At 44.3% G+C, this 22,874-nt stretch overlaps 2 protein-coding genes across 14 annotated transcripts in view; one reads left to right on the top strand and one right to left on the bottom strand.

The window, feature by feature from the left end:
• Positions 1-22,874, top strand: part of IFT81 (intraflagellar transport 81) — a 241,975-nt gene that overhangs the window by 60,394 nt on the left and 158,707 nt on the right. The window contains exon 1 of one of the 10 annotated variants that reach the window (XM_057747002.1): positions 18,717-18,741. The exons of the other annotated variants lie outside the window; for them this stretch is intronic. The gene's annotated coding sequence lies outside the window, so the exon portion shown is untranslated. Of the gene's footprint in view, positions 1-18,716; positions 18,742-22,874 lie in introns of those variants that run through there. 10 annotated transcript variants of the gene reach the window in all.
• LOC130859527 (P2X purinoceptor 7-like) overlaps positions 15,631-22,874 on the bottom strand; it is a 48,692-nt gene continuing 41,448 nt past the window's right edge. For 3 of the 4 annotated variants that reach the window (XM_057747012.1, XM_057747013.1, XM_057747014.1), the window contains 2 exons: positions 22,479-22,580; positions 15,631-18,433 (listed from right to left, as the gene is read on the bottom strand). In XM_057747012.1, coding sequence (XP_057602995.1) covers positions 17,936-18,433; positions 22,479-22,580 — 600 coding nt within the window. In that variant the 3' untranslated portion in view covers positions 15,631-17,935. Of the gene's footprint in view, positions 18,434-20,200; positions 20,404-22,478; positions 22,581-22,874 lie in introns of those variants that run through there. The other variant, XM_057747015.1, reaches the window with a different exon arrangement.

Raw genomic sequence — 22,874 nt, 5'->3', positions numbered from 1 at the left:
TTTCACTCACTGTTGCCAAATGCCTAGTGCCGTTGAACAACAGTGTCTGACTCATAGTAGGTCCTCTAAAATGTGAGGAATGAATACACAGTGGAGAAAGACAAGCTCATGGGATGCTCCTCCCAGCCTGCATCCTCATCCTCCACTTGCCCTGGCCAAATCAGAAAGACAAAGAAGAGCATGGTGCAAAGGAAGAATGATTGGCCAAGGGTTGAGGAGGCCCAGTGCCTGGGCTTTCAAAGCCTGACAGATAACTACTTTAGCAGTATGGTTTGTGGCTTAAGAACATTGGCTTGGGATTCAAGTCCCTTTCGAAACCCACTTTCTAACGGGATGATTTTTTAGAATTTAACTCCCTCTTTCATGGCTTCCATTTCCTTATCTGTGAAATGATGAAAAGAATACCGAAGTCCCAGCACAGCAAATGAGATGATATAAATAAAGGCAACAATAGAAAGAAGTTATCTTTATTGTCATTCAGGTGTTTGAATCTCAGTTTTGCTGGAGTATAATCATCACTATGCCGTTCTTCCCACCTCACTGAGGCCAGAGGATGAAACAGAACGTGGGTTGGAAGAGTATGTGGAATTCCAGGAGCTGATTCTCAGAGGCAGTTTCTGTTGAGAATACCAAGGTCCCAGCCTTGACAGTAACTTGGGTCAGAGTCTCCTCAGCCCAGGTGCTGGGTTGAGTCAAGCCAGAGATAGAGCTGTAGCCTTCAGAAGCCCCTGGAATTCCTGGCTTTTGGAAAGACCTGTACTGGATGTTGGTTTCTTGTCTGCCTCTTCCCCCCACCCCTGCTCCTTTCTTTTGCTGCTTCTTCTGGTGGCAGAATTCTTCTTTCCTAAGGAAGAGCCAAAGGATATATGGTTCAGCTCTGCCGCCCTCTCCCTACTTCCTGCCACAGGAACCAGCACATGATCCAGGGCTGGCCAATCGGGTGACACCATGCCCCTAGCCACAGGGAGTGGTTCGGGGATGGATATGCAACTCAGGCTCAACCAGTCAGTCTTCCCTGTGACTTTCCTGCCAGAGCTACCAGAAAAGACTTGTTTGTTCTTCTGGGGTTGCTCAAAGGGGAGGATGTGAGGATATGAATGTGCCGATTTGCTACATAGAGCCTCCATTCAAGCGGAAAGCCACATAGAGCCATGATGTGGAGAGAAGCATAAATGGGGGGAAATGTGGGGAGAGAGACCCAGCCCCCACAGTATGACACATTTTGAACTTTTGTAACCATCCATGTCTGAGGACGGCTCTCTCTTCCACTGCCCAGTTTTGTGAGAAGAAATCCCCGTGTGGCTTGGTGGCTAACTTGATGTAGTGTCCAGACGGTTCTAACACAGTCCTTTTCAGCATCCTCTCCACACGCCCCTGCAGCTCTGGAATCTGGAACTGTAGCTACAGCCCTTGCCTTTGATTCTAAATCTGAACCCGATTATGAGGGACTGTGAAAAGCTGATCAGGCTCTTGTCTTATTTCCTCTTTGGGCAGCCCCTGCCTTGGGCCTCCCCTGCCTTGGGCCTCCCTGTCTTACTTCATTATCCTGGCTCTTTGCCTTTTCAGCCAGAGTATGGACAGCCTCTGAACCCAGAACCCCATGGCCAGAATCCTTCACCTGTTGCTGCATATCCTGATTACCACCTAAGCCTGTCTGGACTTCCACCTATGGTCCACCCCAGTCCTAGTTGATGCAAACTCCCTCCCCCAATCCCTGTGCATCATGGATCTACCCATTTCACAGATGGCCAAGCTGCAGTTGTACCAACTCGAGGCCTCCTGGAACAATTTAAGGCAGCATTTCCCAAGCCGTGTTCTGTGGGACTTCATTCAGTGAGATGTAAATAGATATAACCATTAACATAGAGAGGTGGACTTCCGTAGTGTTGCAGTAGTTAAGAATCTTCCTGCCAGTGCAGGGGACACGGGTTCGAGCCCTGGTCCGAGAGGATCCCACACGTCACGGAGCAACAAAGCCCGTGTGCTGCAACTACTGAAACTCGCACGCCTACAGCCTATGCTCCTCAACAAAAGAAGCCACCACAGTGAGAAGCCTGTGCACCACAACGAAGAGTAGCCGCTGCTCTCCGCAACTAGAGAAAGCTCCTCGGATAGCAAGAAGGACCCAATACCACCAATTAATTAATTTATTTGCTTACTTATTTATGAAAAAAATCATAGAGGGAAAAAAAGCAAAGCTGGCAACTTTTTTTCTTTAATTTATATTTTAAAATATAAACAGTGGAGAAACATTTTACATGGGTTTAGCTTCTAAAGTCAGCACTTGAGGTAAAAATTGTGTCTCGTCAAAATTGCCTTTGGTAAATCCTTAAACGCAAAGCATAGCAAAGAGACCCTCCACCTCCCAATGAGTTTATCAGCGTCCGTTTTTCCCTCCAGCTCTGGAACAAGTTGCTGTTTTGCTCCAGGTGAAGGTGAAGGAGTTGACTTATTTTAGGGGAAAATGTTCACCGGGTGGCAAGATGCTCACTCTGTGAGAAGCGTATGGGAACAGAGACCTGACTGAGGGAACCCCATCTCGCGCTTCCTCCAGGGCACCCAACTGGTGAATCATTGCAGTGTTGAAATTGTGCTCTCTCTCCATGCTCCTGTGGAACATGTAGAACTGAGTTCGAGGGATTTAAATGCTCGTAAGATAAGATCCCATCATTAGAAAGAAACATATTTATCGTTTTAAAGTGTTCTCATAATAATGTTTTATGTTTACAGTAATCTTCTTCTTAGACATTGCGTGCTAAATCCAAGAACACCAGGAAGCCACATCACAGTGTGGAATTGTGATATATAGTCTATGTATTGATTCATAAGGGAGCATTTACCATGTTCTTTTTTGTGCATCCTGTGACATCTGGTCTAAGTAATATGTCTTTAGAATTTTAACATACATGCTTATTATTTAATATTTGTTGCACAGGAAACATATGACTCAAATTATGCTAATCCTAATAATATTATTAGTAAGAAGAATTAACGCTTGGTAAATGCTGGCTATATGCCAGGTATTTTTCTCAGCAGCTTTACGTTTATTGACTCTTCATTCTCACAACCATTTCCCCCATTTTACACATGAGAAACCAAGGCTCAAAAAGGTGAAGGAGTTTTGAATCCACATTTTCAGATCTCAAATCCCAAGTTTAGCCATGGTTACTCTGAGGGTCAAAGGAGAGAGCGTATATGAAAGTACCTATTATATTCAAAAAGATTACTTTGGGATTTCTTGGGACTTCCCTGGTGACACAGTGGTTAAGAATCTGCCTGCCAAGGCAGGGGACATGGGTTTGAGGGCTGGTCTGGGAAAATCCCACATGCCGTGGAGCAACTAAGCCGTGCGCCACAACTACTGAGCCTGTGCTGTGGAGCCTGTGACCAACAACTGTTGAGCCCACATGACACAGCTACTGAAGCCCACCCGCCTAGAGCCCATGCTCCACCACAAGAGAAGCCCCCGAAATGCACAATGAGAAGCCCCCGCACCGCAACTAGAGAAAACCCGTGTGCAGCAATGAAGACCCAACCCAGCCAATAAATAAATAAATAAATAAATAAAGTCAAAAAATAAATAAAAAAATAATAAAACCACAGGAAATTCAGAATGTGCACCAGAAGTTTGACCTTGAGGTTTTCTGTGCTGCCAGCCACTGCAGAGACTTAGGGTCCCCCGACACCCCACTTACCTAATCCAGCCAAAGACCAACAGGTACAAGAACCACTGAATGGTGCCATAAATCTTGCTTAGAGGATCTGGATGACTTTCTTTGTCTTGTACTGGAAAACATGATTCCAGCTGCAGCAGGCTGTAATGCTGAGAGACTTGCTGTCCATTCGGGGCTAGACCAGGGCTTAACCCTCCCAGACCAGTCACAGCAGACCCACCAGTAAGAGGAAAATGAAACGTCCTGCTTCTTAGCAGGAGCTTTTAAGTTTGAGTTCCTCCCATGATGGCAGAGTGGGGGCAGGCCCTGGCAGCTGCCCCAGACGTGGCTGGGAGTGAACAGGAAAAGCCAAGTCCTACAGGCCCAGCTGACAGATGTCCCCACCCCAGCTGGCCTCCCCCAGATGCCTGCACAGCGATGGTGTTCAAAGGGAAGGGCATTTTAAGAATTCTGCCTTATCCCCTTTTTCCTTTCACCCCCCCTCCCCCCCCCCCCCCATTTCAGTTGGGGTAAAGGGGCAGACCTTCACATGTCAGGAGCCCCAGGGCTTCCACTGTGCCTGAGTAAAGAGCCTACATCTTTCCATTGCCTCATGCCCCACTCAGGGACTGATTAGTCCATTTCTAGAACCCTTTATTCAGCCCAGATGTCTAACCCTCTTTTCTTTCCTTCTCATCACCTAATTTATAATTCTGATGATAAGTTGGTCAAGAGTCTACTGCTTAGGGATGTCACAGAGTTAGGAGAAAGTCCAGTGCCCTGGGATTTCAAAAATGTTTTTCTTTGAGTCACACGAAATTGGTGCTGTCTAATAGGGTGGCCACTAGCCATATGTGGCTATTTAAATTTAAATTAATTAAAGTCAAGTGAAATTTAAAATTCAGTTCCTCAGTGGCACTTGCCATAATTCAAGTGCGCAACAGCCACACGTGGCCAATGGCTACCATAGTGAAGATGTAGAACATTTCCACCACTGTAGAAAGTTTTATCAGACAGCACTGCTGACTAAATCTGTGGGATAGAGGCAAAGGTGATGTAAGTGAGGAAGGTGAGGGCGGTCCCAGTCAGATGGCGCCTATTTTTTGTGTGAAATAGGAGGCAGAGTTGCCAGGTGAGAAGAATGGGAAGGCAGAGAGTCAGGAGGGTCCATGAAAGTGAAGAAGATTCAAAACAGTTGCTGTGGTAACCAGGAGAAGAGAGCCAACGAGGAAAATAGGAATTCCAGGGTGGTGTTGATAACTAAAGGCCGTGAATTTGTTATGGCAACAGTCTACATGACTGAGGTTAGGATAAGGGCCTTCCCACCTGCAGGATCCACCTCCCACCTCCACACCCAGAGACCAGCCAGCTCTTGCCAAGTGGCTCAAATAGTTGTAGAGTTTGTGATCACTGATATCTACTACCTTTATTCTGGGCTTCCGCACGATTCCCAGAAACACTGGGAGCAAAGCTGCATCTCTGCCTCTCCTTCCACCTGAGTCACCCTTCCCCTGGGGCTGGTATCCCTTGCCAGCCCCACAAAGCAGGGCAGGAAGCTTCTCTTTTCCCCCCAGCTCAAGCCAAGCAATAAGAATGACTTCGTTCACGCAGTTGATTCTGAGTGTAATTCCTGTATCCTTCTCATGGGTGCCAGATTTCTTTTACCTGCAAGATCTTCTCTCCACTCCATCCAAGACAAATATGCCTGCTCGTCTTGGGAACTTTTAAAATCCATTTCCTAGTCAAAAGCCGGCCACTTCAGGTGATAACCAAGGTGTTCTGCAATCCTAAACACAGAGGATGGGGAAGGGTGGGGAAAACTCATGTTCTTCTAATGTTGGATGGAAGAGAGGTGTTTGGGGTTTCTGGAAGACGAGGGACCCGTTGTTTTCTCCACCTGTCTTAGCAGGACAGGTATGAAGACAGTACAGAGGGATATGTGCATTGACTGGGGGCTGAGCTTCTGCTGGGAGTTAAAAATTATGTCATAAGGGTGCTTTTATGTGAAAGTAACAGAATCCTTGACTCATACTGGCTTATTATGAAAGAAATTATTCTCTCATATAATAGGATATGAAAAGGGAGAACAGACTTCAGAGTGGGTTGATTTTGTGGCTTGACCACATCATCAAGGACCCAGGTTCTTTCTGTCTCTGCACTACCAGCTTTGTTGCTGGGTTCCTCCTCAGAAGGAAAGAACATCAATTCTTTTGTCTCTTTCATGGGAAGATCTTTCCCAGAGCCTCTCTCTCCCCACCTTCACTCTAGCCTCTAGTACTAGAAGTGAGTCACACAGCTGTTCTTTTACTGATGAGAGAGAGGAAATGACCACGAACAACTGGGTCCAATCACCTGGGTTCGAGGAGATGTTGGGGACTCATTTACAATGTCCAGTACTTGGGTACTGGCAAGAAAGTAGCTAAAGTGAGGACCACAGGATCTGTGCTGGATAGGGAAGGAAGTGGAGGAAGGGGGGTTCTGAGAGGGAGAAAGTAGAAGGGTGTGGGATTCTGGAGTTCAGAGAACTGCTAAGCCTGGAATAACTGAAAGAACAGAGGATACAAGAGTGTGGTCACAGAAATTTAAGACTTGAGAGGAAGATTAGTTCCAGGAGAAACTGAGGTCTAGGACATGGTCAAGGGAGGCAGTGGCTCAAGTAGAGTGGAGGTGAAGATCGTTGGAATGAGGAGAGACAAGAGCCAAGGGGCCAGGAGGTTGGCCACGTCTTGGGTCATCCTCATAGTCACTAAAATCATTAGTATGGTGGTAGGAGCTGGGATGGGGAGGAAGGATGAGCCAGAATGCTGAAGTCCTCTAAGAATAAGGATTGACTGATTGGTTGATTAGTAGACTTCATCAGTGAGGAGGCATAGAATGTGGTACAGTTAGATGCCACGAGCCTCAGAGTTTACTCTAGATGAAGGACCATTGGTCTGGAAATAGAGTTGGGAAGCATGGGGGACACCATGAGAATGGGGGAAGGATTAGCATCCTCTGGGGAGGGCTTCAAGGACTGTCAAGGGAGAGCCAAGTTTACTGGGGGCAGGAAGTAGAAGGAACTCTGTATGCTGAGGTCATGACCTGGAAAAGAAAAGAGCATGCCTTCCCCTCTTCTCTATTCCATTTCCACAATTTGGAATGAAACGCAGAGGTGAGCCATCTTTGAGCCAGAGTATGGGAACTCATACTCCTCACCCTCTGCCTAATAATAGAAGCGAGTCCAGAACAACCCTTCCTAAATGTCCATTAATCCCCAGAGGTTATCAGTATCTGGGGTGTAGCAGACACTCAGCTGCGCATTTGAAATCCGTTCCCCTTTTCTTTGTTAGCAGAACCCCCAATTTTGTCCAGGTTTCAGACTTTGAGGAAAGATTACGCTATACCCACCTCAAGGGTGCCATGTTAATCCCATTCTACCTGTGGGTGACTGGTTTAGGTAGGAATGAATATGAAAGCTAATTATGGCCACCAAAACATGCGAGTTTGTTAGAGGTCTTCTAAAGAAAGATGTCATTCCTAAGAAAGAGGCATGAGAAGAAATGGTCTTTCTAACGTGACGTGTTCAGAATGGCAGAGCAGAGCGATGGAAAGAAGTTGTTGGCACCACTGAGTTAACTAACTCTGGAGCCAACCTAACTTAGGACTTCCTTCCTTAAGTATATTGTTTAAACCATTTTAAAAAATTTATTTACTTATTCTGTTTTTTGGGCCACACGGCATGGCATGTGGGATCTTAGTTCCCCAACCAGGAATCGAACCCACTCCCCCTGCATTGGAAGCGGAGAGTCTTAACCACTGGACCACCAGGGAAGTCCTTGTTTAAGCCATTTTAACTGGGCTTTCTTTTAGTCACAGCTAAAGCATTCTGATTTAAGAAGCATTGCTAGGGAACCGCTATAAAGTTCATCAGGAGGCTGGCAGACAATATCTCTGAAGCACAGAACAGGCAGATATGCAATTTATGGGGTAATTAAGGACAGTGGGCTGCATCCTTCACGTACAGAGACAGTAAGGACTCAATTACCAAGAGGCAGCCTACCAGTATCTGGGATACATCTGAAGTCTGGCAGCCTGACAGCACTCTGTCATCTTTTCCTGATGTCCTTGCCCTGGCATCTCCTGGTCATATTTGAACCCTGGAATATGATATCAGAATATGCCTCAGGTATCTACTACCTTGTATACTCAAAGCCTCCATTCTCTTCCCTTTTTTCATTTCCTGTGAGAGATCTGCCAGCTTCTCCTTTAGACCGATTAACACAGAGGTGCTCTCACTCAGATGACGGATGCGTTGACTACCTCTAACTTTCCAAAACCCAAAAACTTTTCTAAAAATTGTGGTAAACTATACATAACAAATTTTACCGTTTTAATCCTTTTTTTTAATATTTTATTGAAGTATAGTTGATTTACAGCGTGTTAATTTCTGCTGTACAGCAAAGTGATTCAGTATACACACATATATATTCTTTTTCATATTCTTTTCCATTATGGCTTATCACAGGGTATTGAATATAGTTCCCTGTGATGTACAGTAGGACCTTGTTGTTTCTCCATCCTATTTATATACTAGTTTGCATCTGCTAATCCCAAACTCCCAATCCTTCCCTCACCCGCATTTTAACCAGTTTTAAGCATACAGTTCAGTGGCATTGAATACATTCACCTTGTTGTACAGCCATCCCTACCATCTATCTCCAGAACTTTTTCATTGCGTCAAACTGAAACTGTACTCGTTAAACATTAACGCTTCATTCGTCCCCGGCCCGCCCCCCCCCCCCCCGCCCCGCCCAGCCCCTGGCAATCATTATTCCACTTTCTCTCTCTATGAGTTTGACCACTCTGGGTACCTCATATAAGTGAAATCATGCCATATTTGTCCCTTTGTGTCTGGCTTATTTCACTTAGATAATGTCTTCCAGGTTGGTCTGTGTTGCAACATGTGTCAGAATTTCATTTCTTCTTGGATTGGAAGAATTAATATTGTTACAATGGCCATACTACCCAAAGCAATCTACAGATTTAATGTGATCCTTATCAAATTACCCATGACAGTTCTTCACAGAACTAGAACGAAGAATCCTAAAATGTATATGGAACCATAAAAGACCCAGAATTGCCAAAGCAATCCTGAGGAAAAAGAATGAAGCTGAAGGCATAACCCTCCCAGATTTCAGACAATACTACAAAGCTATTCAAAGTAATATTCAACAAGATATTCAAAGTTATCAAATCTGTGTGATATTTGCACAAAAACTGACATATGGATCAATGCAACAGAATCGATAGCCCAGAAATAAATCCATAGTCACTTAATCTTTGACAAAGGAGGCAGGAATATACAATGGAGAAAAGAGTCTCTTCAGCAAGTGGTGTTGGGAAAGCTGGACAGCTGCATGTAAATCAGTGAATTTAGAACACTCCCTCACACCATACACAAAAATAAACTCAAGATGGCTTAAAGGCTTAAATATAAGATATAACACCATAAAATTCCTACAAGAGAACATTGGCAAAACATTCTCAGACATAAACTGTAGAAATATTTTCTTAGGTCAGTCTCCCAAGGCAATAGAAATAATAGCATAAATAAACAAATGGAACCTAATCAAACTTACATGCTTTTGCACAGCGAAGGAAACCATAAACAAAATGAGAAGATAACCTACAGAACAGGAGAAAATATTTCCTAACGAACGGGTTTTCTTAAAAGACCTGAAAATAGTGTTACCATGTGATCTGGAAATCCCACTCCTGGACATATATCCAGAGAAAACTCTAGTTTAAGAAGATACATGCACCCGAATGTTCACAGCAGTACTGTTTACAATAGCCAAGACATGGAAGCAACCTAAATGTCCGTTGACAGATGAATGGATAAAGAAGATGTGGTGTGTATGTACAATGGAGTACTACACAGCCTTAAAATAAGAATCAAATAACACCATTTGCAGCAACATGGATGGACCCAGAGATTATGCTACTAAGTGAAGTAAGTCAGACAGAGAAAGACCAATATCATATGATACCACTCACATGTGGAATCTAAAATATGATACAACTGATCTTATTTACAAAATGGAAACAGACAGACATAGAAAACATACCTATGATTATCAAAGTGGAAAGGGGGAGGGTATAAATTAGGAGTTTGGGATTAGCAGATGTAAATTATTATGTATAAAATAGAGGGACTACCCTTGTGGCCCAGTGGTTAAAAATCCGCCTGCCAATGCAGGGGACATAAGTTCGATCCTTGGTCCGGGAAGATCCCACATGCCACGGAGCAACTAAGACCATGCGCCACAACTACTGAGCCTGTGAGACACAGCTACTGAGCCTGCGTGCTACAACTGCTGAAGCCCTCGCCCCTAGAACCCATGCTCCACAACAAGAGAAGCCACCACATTGAGAAGTTGTGCACCACAGCAAAGAGTAGCCCCCTCTCTTGGCAGCTAGAGAAAACCCATGCGTAGCAACGAAGACACAACGCAGCCAATAAATAAAAATAAATAAATAAATTTATTTTTAAAAATAAATAATATAAAATAAAATAGATAGACAGCAAGGTCCTACTGTGTAGCACAGGGAAATATATTCAATATCTTATAACAAACTATAATGGAAAAGAATATATATATGTGTGTGTCTATATATATATATAAAATCTGAATCACTTCACTGTACACCAGAAACTAACACATGTAAATCAGCTGTACTTCAATTAAAAAAAAGAATTTCATTCCTTTCAAAATCTGAATAATACTCCATATATATATAAAAATATATATGTATATATCTCACATTTTATTTATCCAGTCACCCGCAGATGGACATTTAGTTTGTTTCCACCTTTTTGGCTATTGTGAATAGTCCTGCTCTGAACATGGTTGTGCAAATTTCTGGTCATGTCCCTGTTTTCAGTTCTTTGGGGTACTTAGCCTGAAATGGAAGTGCTAGATGATGGTAATTGTATGTTTAATTTTTGTTAGAAACCAAGTTTGGTTGTTTTTTTAATAAACTTACCAGGATATCCCCATGTGCTTGAAAGCTTCTCCTTTTTAACCCCAAAGCTGAATGCATCACCCTCAGGAGGGGACATACTTTCCTTGTATCAGTGAGTCACCATCTCTGTCATTAAGGCAGAGTTAAAAACCATTCGTTTAATTCCAGCAGGGCATTCTGTTACGGAGAATAGAGGGAAAAGCAGAATAAAGTTATGCTGACTAGATGGAAATTTAGGACATGAAATGAAAAGCAGAAGCACCAGAGACAGAGAGAAAGCACAGGGGAGCTGAGGGTGAGGCTGTGGCACAAAGACCTACCAGCTCCAAGGGTCCCTCGAGTGACCCTGAACAGAGAATTCCTCACTTATTCTGGAGTCTCAGAAGCCTGACCCAATTATAACTTCTTGGTGTTTTGTTTTTTTTTTTCCCCCATGAAATCCCATGTTACATATTTCTCTCTGATCACAGGCATAATAATTGTGTCTAAAAGGAAAAGCCTCTGTCTGTCTTTATAATCACAACACTCCTGACACCAGATATATGGGTTTTCAACACCAACCAGTTCCCCAGCTCTCTGGACACCAGCTGGATGTCCTGCAATTCAATTTTGACACTAATTACTTAGAGTTAGCACAGACGCTGCAGATTAAGGGCTCAGTCCCACAAGACTGCCCCCACTTCAGACACGAGTGACAAGTAGCGGGTCCCAGGTGTTTGACTTGGCTACAAATTGGGGGTTCCCACAACCCCTTCCTTGGGTTTGGTAATTTACTATAATAACTCACAGAACTCAGGGAAACCTGAAAGAGACAGAAGAACAGCCAGGTGAAGAGGCACAGAGGGGCCCAAGTACAGGAGCTTCTGTCCCTGTGGAGCTGGGGTTTGCCACCCTCTCAGCACATGGATGTGCTCACCAACCCAGAAGTTCCCCAAGCGCCATAGTTGAGGGATTTTTATGGAGGCTTCATCACGTAGGCATGATTGGTTGTTAACTCAATATCCAGCCCCTCTTCCCTCCCTGGGGGATGGGGTGGGGCTGAAAGTTCCAAGCCTCTAAACATGGCTTGGTCGTTCCGGTGACCGTCCCCTATCCTGAACCTATCCAGGGCCCACCCAGAGTGGCCTCTTTAGGACAAAAGATGCTCCTATCACCCAGGAAATTCCAAGAAATTCAGGAGCTCTGTGTCAGGAACCAGGGGCAAAGACCAAATATTCAAACAAAGGATGCTCCTAGCACCCGTATACCTCAGGAAATTACACGAGTTTTAGGAGCTCTGTGTCAGGAACCAGGGGCTGAGACCTAGTATATATTTCTTACTATATCACAGTGACATTGTGTAACTATTTATGCTTCACAATCAAACAAGCTTAACTAGTCTCATTCCTTGGCCTCTGTCAAACTAACAGCATCTTCATGTCAAAGATGTTGACTTGATTGCACCCTTTTTGTGGAGCCAGTGATGTGGCATTCATCAGGGTAATCTCAGTCCAGCTCAAGAGCTCCAAGCCAAATGGAGAAGCGAATGGAACGGATGGGAACTGGGGTGAGGTCACCAGGCCGGGGCTGGACGCATGGAGATGGTGACATGGAATAGAGCAGGTACAGCAAACAGGAAGTGAGGCCCCTGCTTGAGGGGCAGGCCAGGAGGCTGAGCTCAGGGTCTCTGGAGGCCCCAGGAAGAAGAGGTGGGGAGAGCACCCTAGTTCCTTTCTTCTAGAAGAGGGAGGGGATGGTAGAGTCCATGATTGAAGATCTCTGTACCTCTCCCCACCCATTTCATTGCTCTTATCAAGACTCTCACTGTCCTTTTTTTTTCCAGTCAAACATAATTTCCCTTGTCTGTCTGTCTCTTTTTCATTCTCAGCCCCGTTTTCCTTGTGCCTGAACAGCCTCCTACTTAGCATCTGCCTGCCCAGGCACTCGCCTTCCTTTACAACTGCACCTACCACTTAGTTTCTCCCATTAAGTGAGAGCTGAATAATTTTACTTCTTTTTCCAAAGCACACCTCTTAAATCCCAAATGTCCCTGGGTTGCCATACATGATTAAAGGTCTCTGACTGTCTGACTTTCCTTCAAGGAATTACCTGAGATTACTCATTAAAAGCACTATGCCTGGTTACATAATAGTGTTCAGTGAATTGCAGCTGTTAATAGTTACATGTTATTAATTATAGTAACAATAATAAGAGGATATAAGCTCCTAGAAGACAAGGACAGTGGTTGCTCTATGCCCAGGTTCAATAACCCCATATTCAAAGATTTAATTTTAGCACAGATTATAGATATTTCTGCCATGCCTACCTTCTAGCTTAACCTGAAATCAGCCGGTCTTCATATCCCTAACCAGGGCTGATTGAACCAGGGTGGGAAACTGCCAAACAGAGCCAGACCTGGCTCACCAGTGACCAATTGGGATCTCTCTATCAAGAATATAAATTAAGGGACTTCCCATACAGAGTGAAGTGAGTCAGAAAGAGAAAAACACATATTGTATATTAACACATATATGCAGAATATAGAAAAATGGTACAAATCAACTGGTTTGCAAGGTAGAAATAGAGACACAGATGTAGAGAACAAACATATGGACACTGAGTGGGGAAAGCAGGGGCGGGGGGAGGGGGTTGGGGTGGGATGAACTGGGAGATTGGGAGTGCCATACATACATTACTAACAAGAAAAAAGATATCAACTTGTATGCTTTAAATATATGCAGTTCATTGTATGTCAATTGTATCTCAATAAAAGTTCTTAAAGAAAAATAAATGAATTAATTAAGGAACTTCTGTGGTGGTCCAGTGGCTAAGACTCCACGCTCCCAGTACAGGGGGCCCGGGTTTGATACTGGTCAGGGAACTAGATCCCACATGCTGCAACTAAAGATCCTGCGTGCCACAACAAAGATCCCTTGCAACTAAGACTTGACCCAGCCAAATAAATAAATAAATGAATAAATAAATAAATAAATATTTTTAAAAAAGAGAGAGAGCAGAAGGATTTCAGTCGGGGGACACTCAGGGATTCCTGGAATGATAACTGCATTGGATTAGAGTATGAGTTGAGAAACTTATAAGCGGCAGAAAGTGTAACCACAGCCAGTGCACTCAAATGGTTAATTTGAATACATGGGGGTAGTGGTCCCAGTCCCTCATGAGCTCTAAGAAACAGGGCTTTGTGCAGACAGTGACTGCATAGAAGCCAAGCCTCTAATTTTTGGGGCAAGTGGAATTAAGGGTACCTTAATCACCTCCTGTTCACCCCATTGGTAAGGGAGGGATTCCCACCCTAGGGATATGGGGATGGCCAAACATATGACACCCAGCACTGGACAGATGAAACTGGCAGCAGTTCATTAGCCACATGTACTCACTGCACAGGGAAGAAGGATACCACATGCCTTGCAGGGTCACAGAGGGATGACATTTAGGAACAGAGTGAGCAACCAGAGGCAGTGGGAGGCAAGCTTGCTTTGTAGTATCAGGAGGGGGAGGTGTCCTGTGGTTCCCACAGGAGAATGTTGTTGGCTCTTTTGGATAATTCCATGGCCTGGTGGGGAACTCCAGTCCACTATGCCGGGATCCGCAGGAGCTGCATCTGGTCCGTCTGGTAAGGAAGGTTGTTTAAGCAGCTGACATTTTCTGTCAGACCAAGAAGAGAAGCTTGCAGTTAAGCCAAGGTAGGCCTTCCTGATTTCACCAGATGTTAAGGCAGCATGTAATATTGAACCTTGATTTGGGGCCTTACACCACAGGGTGGAATGCATCTGTAGGCTCTGTTGACTGCCCCTGGTCTCTAGATTTGGCACATTCCTGACCCTGACCCAAAGCTCAACGAGCATTCTCATCCCCACCAACTTGGGACAGGAGGTATTCTATAAATCAAGGCACAGTGGGAATTCCCTGGAGGTCCAGTGGTTAGGACTCAGTGCTCTCACTTCCGGGGGGCGGGGTGGGGGGGGGTCCGGGTTCCATCCCTGGCCAGGGAACTGAGATCCCATAAGCCCAAGAGGAAGAGCAGGAGAGAAAAGACCATCAGTCCATTTTGCTGCAGATTTGGGACAGAGGTTTCATGGACGAGGGAAAGACTGAAATGAAAATTAAAACTATATCTACCACCACCCTGAGTGATCAGGATGATCTTTTAAAAATCAAATATAATCTTACCAGGCTCCTACTTACAACCCTTCAGTGGGTCTCCATTGGTCTTTGTTAAGATAAAGACAAAACTCAGGTTCAGTAATTTGCTGTTGTGGCTCATAGAACTCGGGGAAACACCTACATTTACTCATTTATTATGAAGGCTATAATAAAAGATACGGATGAACAACCAGATGAAGAGTTACATAGAGTGAGAGCCAGATGAAAAGTTACATAGAGTGAGAGCCAGAAGGGTCCTGAGTGCAGAAGCTTTTGTCCTTGTGGAGTTGGGGCATATCGCCCCCCCAAAATGTGGATGTACTCATCAGTATGGAAGCTTCCTTAACCCCACAGTGTGGGAGTTTTTATGGAGGCTTTATCACATAGTCAAAATGAATTCTTAACTCAATTTCCAACCCCTCCCCACTCTGAAGGATAAGGGCGTAGGACTGAAAGTTCTAAGCTTCTAATCGTGGCTTGGTCTTTCTGGTGACCAACCCCCTTCCTGAAGTTCTCCAGGAGCCCAGCAGGAGTGGCCTCATTAGAACACAAGACAGTTCTATCACCCAGCAGATTCCAGGGGATGTAGGAGCTCTGTGTTAGGAACTGGGGGCAGAGACTAAAAATATATCTTTGTATGTCATAGTGCCTCAGTGCATGTATGTTGAATGGGTGTGTCCATGAATGAGCTAAGCGATGTGGGGATCTTCTGAGAAAAGGAAGTAAAAGGAATGCTTAATAAACGCGAATTACACATTGCCTTTTTTTAAAGAACTTTTATTGAGATATAATTGACATACAATAAACTGCATATATTTAAAGTGTACACTTTGATATTTTTTTCTTATTAGTAATGTATATATGGCAGTCCCAATCTCCCAATTCATCCCACACACATTACTTTTTAATTATCAAAACAGTTAAGACATCTACATTGCCAAGCTAGAATTAGGAAGGTTTTAAAAATGGTCCCCTGTAAAGAGAGAGATGCAAGTCCATAACCAGTGCTACAAGAAAGCACACCTATGATACAGAGATGAAGCAGTGAATACTGTGCAATTACTATAAGAGAAGAATGGATTCAGGTACAAAAAACAGATCCTCCAAAAGGTGACGTTCCTGGGGATGCCTTTGGCGAGGACACTGTTTAATACAGTGGACTGAAAATAAGAATATAAATCCGACGCATGTTATTGTAGCAAGTGTGAGACATTTTACACAGTTGATGTAACATATCACCCTCTCCCCTTCTCACCCAGAGCATCTGGGAAAGGTGGAAACAGTAGGTGGAGCCAGTGATTATTTGTCACTCCAAATTCTGACTCCACCTGGGGCCTCCACAAGGTGATAGAAACACACTAGGAATAAGGCACCAAAAAATAACCTGCGAGGCTCAGAGGCTATCGGAATGGAACTCTGTAGCAGTTACGTAAGAGTTGTTGGAGTACAAAATTTCAGTTCTGAAGAAGTCATATATAATTCACTTTTCAAAAGTATCTCTGAAAGATAGTAAAAATGAGAGTTAAATCTGGCCCAATTAACATGATTCCTGAGTTTAAAGCCAGATAAAATCCTGGGACAAAAAGAGGTTTTTGTTCATATTATCTTACATTAAAACAGTAGGAAGCTGATGACTTTTAAAAAGTATCAAGATGGTAAATCTTTGAGTATGTATTAAAAACTCACAGATCCTTCATTAGTCACAGTTTTAAGTAGTGGTCTCTATTTATTGTTTAAAACAGTTGCCGTTTAGGAATAGTCCGTTCTAGTGCCAAAACCTTGAAAAGAAAATGCTGCAGGAGGATTCTAAAAGCTGCTGTCCATTTTTATACTCTTAGTGGTTGATGTATAGGAATGGTGACAGGTTTGAGTGTGAGTTGCTTTTCAAGGAGCATCCAGACTGCATGCATTGTAATTGGCTGCAAAGTACAGGAAGTTAAAGGCATAAAGGTGGCTTTTCCCAGTTTTTAGAACTTTGATGTTACTTCCAGTCATAGAACTGTGATGTGGATTGAAATGTATTGGGTAGCTCAGCAGTTAGATTTGATGGATTCCAGGGCTGGTCCGGTGAGTTACCTGATTTGGTCTGCAGCTCTTCTAGAACTGCCTAATCCAAACCTAAGCCCCCGAGGGGCTCCGGGGATGGTCCAGGCTCCCCAAGAACCTTAGAACCAGAGAAGGTGTGGGCTGAGTCTACGTCCCATGAATCAGGCTTGCTCTCTGTCCCAGTTATCTGTTGCTGTGTAACAGACAACCCAAAACATAGTGGTTTAACATAACAATTTAGTTCTGTGGGTTCACTGGGCAGCTCTCACTCGGGGTGTCTGATGCAGTTGCGGTGATGTGTTAGCAGGATCTGGAATCATCCGAAGACTTCTCTCCCATGGGCTCGGATGGCTTGAATGCTGGGGGCATCTTTCCTCTCCACCTGGCTACTTGGGCTTCCTCACAGCAGTGTGGACTCAGGATAGCCAGCTTTTTCCATGGGAGCCGCCTTCCTTCCCAGCGAGAGTTTCAAGGGACAGGAAGTGGAAGCTGACAGCCTCTCAAGACCGAGACCCTGAACCTGACACAGCATCACTTTATCACCGGATAAAGTGATCAGAGCTGCCAAGACACAAGGGGAGGAGATATAACCCCTCAGGTCCTGTAGGACAAATGCCAAAAAATTTGTGGCCACTTTTAATCCTCCGCATTCTTTAACCAGGGTTTGTTCACAGCTGGACGTTATCCTAGTCTCACCTCAAGGTGAGCGGCTTCGTGTTCACGTAGCTCTTTATGGGTTAATAAGAAAGTTCACGTACGCTGTCTCAGAGTGCTCTCCTAATATCCCTAATATCCCTGTGAAACAATAGATTGGATAATAAGGCAGCTTAGGTGCAGAGGTGAAAGGCCTAGAGTCACACAACTTGCTAGGGATAGAATGGAGATATAAATCTGAATCTCTTGAGTCTCAGGCCATGCTGAGGGATTTTGGTTTCTTTGCTGTTTGTTTACCCTGGTCACTTTGCCTCTGACACACGTAGAGCTGGGGGTGGAGGAAAGCACATTTCCCTTTGGCTGAAAATCTGGACACACATCTTTGCAGGTGAAGCTCAAGGTGCAAGCAAGGCGGTGTTATATGACTGCTCAGCATATCAGTAAGGACTCTTGAAGCCACTGTACTGGCCTCCGGGCTTGGGAAACTCTCTCCGGATCCTCCAGCGGCAGCAGCTGGGCAGGATGGCAAAGTCAGCCAGGTCCTGGGAGCCAAAGCGCCAGGTGGTGTAGCACCTGTAGGCGCAGTGCCGCAGCCGGCTGTTGTCCGAATCTTCATCCAGCCCCAGCAAGGGCTCCTGGTAGTGCAGGAGGAACTGCAGGACATGTCTGGACAGGACAAGCTTGCTGAACAGCTCTGAGGTGGTGATACAGGCACCCTGCTCCTTCCGACAGCACAGCTCTTCCAAGCATCTTTGCTTCTCAGGGAGTTGGGACGGGAGACAATTTTTGCACTGGCACCAATCCGGGCGGTCGCTGGACCTCGGGGTTACCTCTTCACTAAGCAGCTGGATAGCCTCTGGTTGTCCAGGAACGGGGGGTGGGTCATGAAGAGACAGAGGCAGCCTGGACAAGTCTGTGAAGTCCATCAGGGGTCTCTGAAAAAGGCAAGTTTCCAAACCCATCAGCAGTGACAACCCCTCGGGTTCTAGGTTCTTCAATTTTATTATTAACTTATAAAATTACATTTAATATTACATTAATGCTAGTAGTTGTTATTTATTAAATGTATATATCAGGACTGTGTTTCACAAGCATTGTCTCATTGAAGCGTTCGAAGAACCTCATGAGATATGTGTCCTGATCTCCATTTTACAGATTTGGAAAGGGAAGTTCAGAAAAGCCAGGCCTTACAGCATATATCGTCTCTTCAGAGAGACGTTCTCGCCCTGACCACCTGATCTAGGTAGGTCCCCTCTTCCCAGGTCATTCTCTTATCACATAATGATGTTCTCTGTTCCTTATGAGCAAATGATCTAACAAATTGATACCTTTACTTGATGATTCTGCTTCCACGTGAAAGCAGGGGCCCTGTTTGCTTTGTTTACTGCCTGTAACCGCAATGCCGAGGACAGTGCCCACACATAGTAGACAGTAAGTATTTGTTGACTTAGGTCTCCTTTCTCCTTTCTCCCCATGCTCCCTTTTCTGCACAAATCCATTTGTTATCCTCTGAGGGCAGCTGCCATAATTGCTGTCATTTATGTCTATTCTTTGTGACATAAACCTTCATTCACTGTGGGAAGACATTCTGGAACCTTTTTGAAACATTGAAAATGTTGAAGTATGTGGGCCGAGCGATGGGATTCAGAATGTCCTGCCTGAGCAGTGGAGGAGCTGAGGGTGTGGGGCGTGGAGACTAATATCACCCTGTTTGGTCCTGAGGGATGGCTGGTTAGCCAAAGACGGGTAAGATTCCTCAGAGGAGGAACAACCTAAGACAGGCACAGCCGCAGAGGGACCAACAGGGGTGGTGCATAGGGCCTTAATCCTTTTGAGAGAGGTCTCCTGCCCCCAGGGCTGCTTTGCTCTCCACGCCCAGCTCAAATCAGGACCCAGGAGGCAAACAAAGATCATTGCCCCCAGTCATGTGAGGCCTTTGATTGTTTATGGGATTAACCTGGGAGTGTTAGAACCTTAGGCTATGCCGAGAACTCAATAAAAGCAACGTGGGATCAATCAGCGAGGCTCTTGATCCTAGAGGTCTTGAGTCCCCCGGTCCCATCTTTCTCTTCAGTCTGTGTCTGTGTCTTCTTCAAGCTTGCGGCACCCGTCACTCACCTCGAGTCGCCAAGTTGATCCCGGGAATTCACCAAAGAAAGTCTGAATTAAGTACATTAAAATTGAATGGTTCGGGCTTCCCTGGTGGTGCAGTGGTTAATAATCTTCCTGCCAATGCAGGGGACACGAGTTCAATCCCTGACCCGGTATGATCCCATGTGCCATGGAACAACTAAGCCCGGGCACCACAACTACTAGCCTCTGCTCTAGAGGCTGAGAGCCACAACAGTTGAGCCCACGTGCCACAACTACTGAGAGCCCACGTGCCTAGAGCCTGTACTCCCCAACAAGAGAAGCCACCGCAATGAGAAGCTCAGCATTGCAACAAAGAGCAGCCCCCGCTCTCTGCAACTAGAGAAAGCCCTTGGGCAACAACGAAGAACCAACACAGCCAATAAGTAAATTAAGTAATTAATTAAAAAAAACTGAATGGTTCTGTTTTAAAATTTATTTATTTGTTTATTTAATTTATTTATTTGCTGCATTGGGTCTTCGTTGCTGCACACGGGCTTTCTCTAGTTGCTGCGAGCAGGGGCTACTCTTCATTGTGGTGCACAGGCTCCTCATTGTAGTGGCTTCTCTTGTTGTGGAGCACGGGCCCTAGGCGCGTGGGCTTCAGTAGTTGTGGCACATGGGCTCAGTAGTTGTGGCTCATGGGCTCTAGAGCACAGGCTCAATAGTTGTGGCGCATGGGCTTAGTTGCTCCATGGCATGTGGAATCTTCCCAGGGCAGGGCTTGAACCTGTGTCCCCTGTGTTGGCAGGCGGATTCTTTATCACCGTGCCACCTAGGAAGTCCAAAAAGAACTGAATGGTTCTTATACATTAATGTTCACAGCAGCATTATTATAATAGCCAAAGGGTGAAAATAACCCAAGCATCCATCAATGGATGAATGGATAGAAAAAAATGTTATGTTCATACAGTGGACTGTTATTCAGCTATGAAAAGGAATGAAGTACTAGCAAATGCAAAACATGGATGTTTAGCTAAACGTGCATGGATGGAACCTTGAAGACATTATGCTAAATAAAAGAAGCCAGACATAAGAGGACAAGTATTGTATGACTAAATTTATATGAAATGTTCAAAACAGGCCATTCCATGGATCCAGAAAGCAGATTAGTGGTCGCCAGGGACTGGGGAGAAGTGAGTAAGGAGTGGCTACTGAATGGATACAGGGTTTCCCTTTGGGGTGATGAAAAGTTCTGGAGGTAGATAGTGGTGATGAATGGAAAAATTTTGACCAGTTTCTCTCAAGAAGAGGTGTAAAATTCTTAAGTATTAGTGAATTGAATCCAGCAGTAAATACAAAGAATAATACATCATATTCAGACTGATTTAATGGCAGGAATGCAAGGTTGGCTTAAGATTTGAAAACCAATCAGTGTCATGTACCACATAATAGAAAAAAACCCTCATTGATGAATTGATGCGAAGCAGGAAAAAACCATGTTATTTTAACACATTATTGAGCTGGGGATTTTTTGTAGAAACGAATGCCTGTGTCCATCAAAAATGTGTTAAAATTCAATATCCATTCAAGATAAAAAAACTTCTTCGTAAACTGGGAGCAGAGGGGAGTTTTCTTAATCTGATAGAGCATTCTTTGAAAACCCACAGCAGGGAATTCCCTGGCAGTCCAGTGGTTAGGACTTTGCGCTTTCAGTGCAGTGGTCTGGATTCAGTCTCTAGTCAGGGAACAGGGATCCTGTAAGATGTGTAGCGCAGCACAAAACAAAGCAAACAAACCCAACCTACAGCAAGTACTATAGTGAAATAAATACTGTTCTTCCTGAGATAGGGAATGAGACAAAGATGCCTGCTCTTATCACTTCTATTCAGTATTGTAGTGGACGCCCTAACAGGTGTAATAAGCCCCTGGAGCTGGAGGAAGCAAGGAAGGAACCTCCCCTAGAGGTTCAAGGGGGGCACAGCCCTGCTGACACCTTGCTTTCAGACTTCCAGCCTCCAGAACTGTGAGAGAGTAAATCTGGTGTTCCAAGCTCCCTAGTTGGTGGTAATTTATTATGGCAGCTGTAGAAAACTAATGCAGTTAGTGAAGATGTCCAGCAGCCAGAACTGCTGGGGAGAGTGTGAATTAGAACACCCACTTTAGAGAGCTGTTCGGTAGTATCTACTATAGCTGACCACACACCTGCCTTAGGACTCAGCATTTCCACTCTTAGGCGCCATGTGTTTCCTGTAGCAGCATCATTGGCATGAACCCCAAAGTGGAAACTATGCAAATAGGTAGTTCATTCAACAATAGAATGGATAAATAAGTTGAATGTGTATAAAACAGAAAGTATATGACAATGAGAAGGAACCATTGCTGTACACAGCACCATGGATGACTCTCACAAAAATAACCTTGAGGGCAGGAAGCCAGACCCTCAACAGAGTATGTGCTGAATACATACTGTAGGGTTAAAATTTTTGAAAAGCTCTAGAAGAGGTAAAACTAACCTTTGAATACAGGATAATGACTACTTTTACGGGAAGCTAGTAATTGGGTGGAGGCATAAAGATGACTTCCGCTAGTGATGGTCACTTTTTAAATCTGGGTGCTGGTAATGTGTTACGTGTGATTGACTTTGTCACATCATCAATTGTGATTAATACGCATTTCTAGATATATTTATATAGATATATATTTTTATATATATTTATATTTAATAATAAGGTTTCTCTTAAAAAATAAAGACTAATAGGAATTCCCTGGTGGTCCAGTGGTTAGGACTCCATGCTTCCACTGCAGGGGGCATGGGTTTAATCCCTGGTCAGGGAACAAAGGTCCCATGTGCTTCTCAGCAAGGCATAATAATAATAATAAATAATAATAATAATAATGATAACTTACTGGGACTTCTTCACCTTTGACATCTTGCAGACTTGTCCCAAGTAGCCTTTGGTTTACCATCCTAATGTGGAGTTCATCCACAAAGGACACATATTTTAATGTCTAGGAAATAAAGATGAAAAGGTTACCAATGTCAGTATAGGATTATCACGAGTTGCATATCTGAACGCATCTAAAGGCAACTATTTACCAGATGAAAACCTGTTAAGCAAGCTAACCAAAAACTCTTGCTCTCCAAGAAAGGATAATTCTGAGTCTAAAGGTAAATCAGAAACGGAGCCCCAGGCACCTTAATTTGTAGACTTAGAGTATCCATAGCTTACTGCCTAATAGGTCTAGGTCCCCCAAGCGCTACGTAAAATTCCTTTGTTGAGTTCCCTCAATTTCAGTTACTCT

This window comes from Hippopotamus amphibius, chromosome 8 (assembly GCF_030028045.1).
Source record: "Hippopotamus amphibius kiboko isolate mHipAmp2 chromosome 8, mHipAmp2.hap2, whole genome shotgun sequence".
In the NCBI taxonomy this organism is placed as follows: Eukaryota; Metazoa; Chordata; class Mammalia; order Artiodactyla; family Hippopotamidae; genus Hippopotamus; species Hippopotamus amphibius.
The sequence above is the reverse complement of the archived record's forward strand: the minus strand, read 5'-3'. Positions and strand labels throughout refer to the sequence as shown.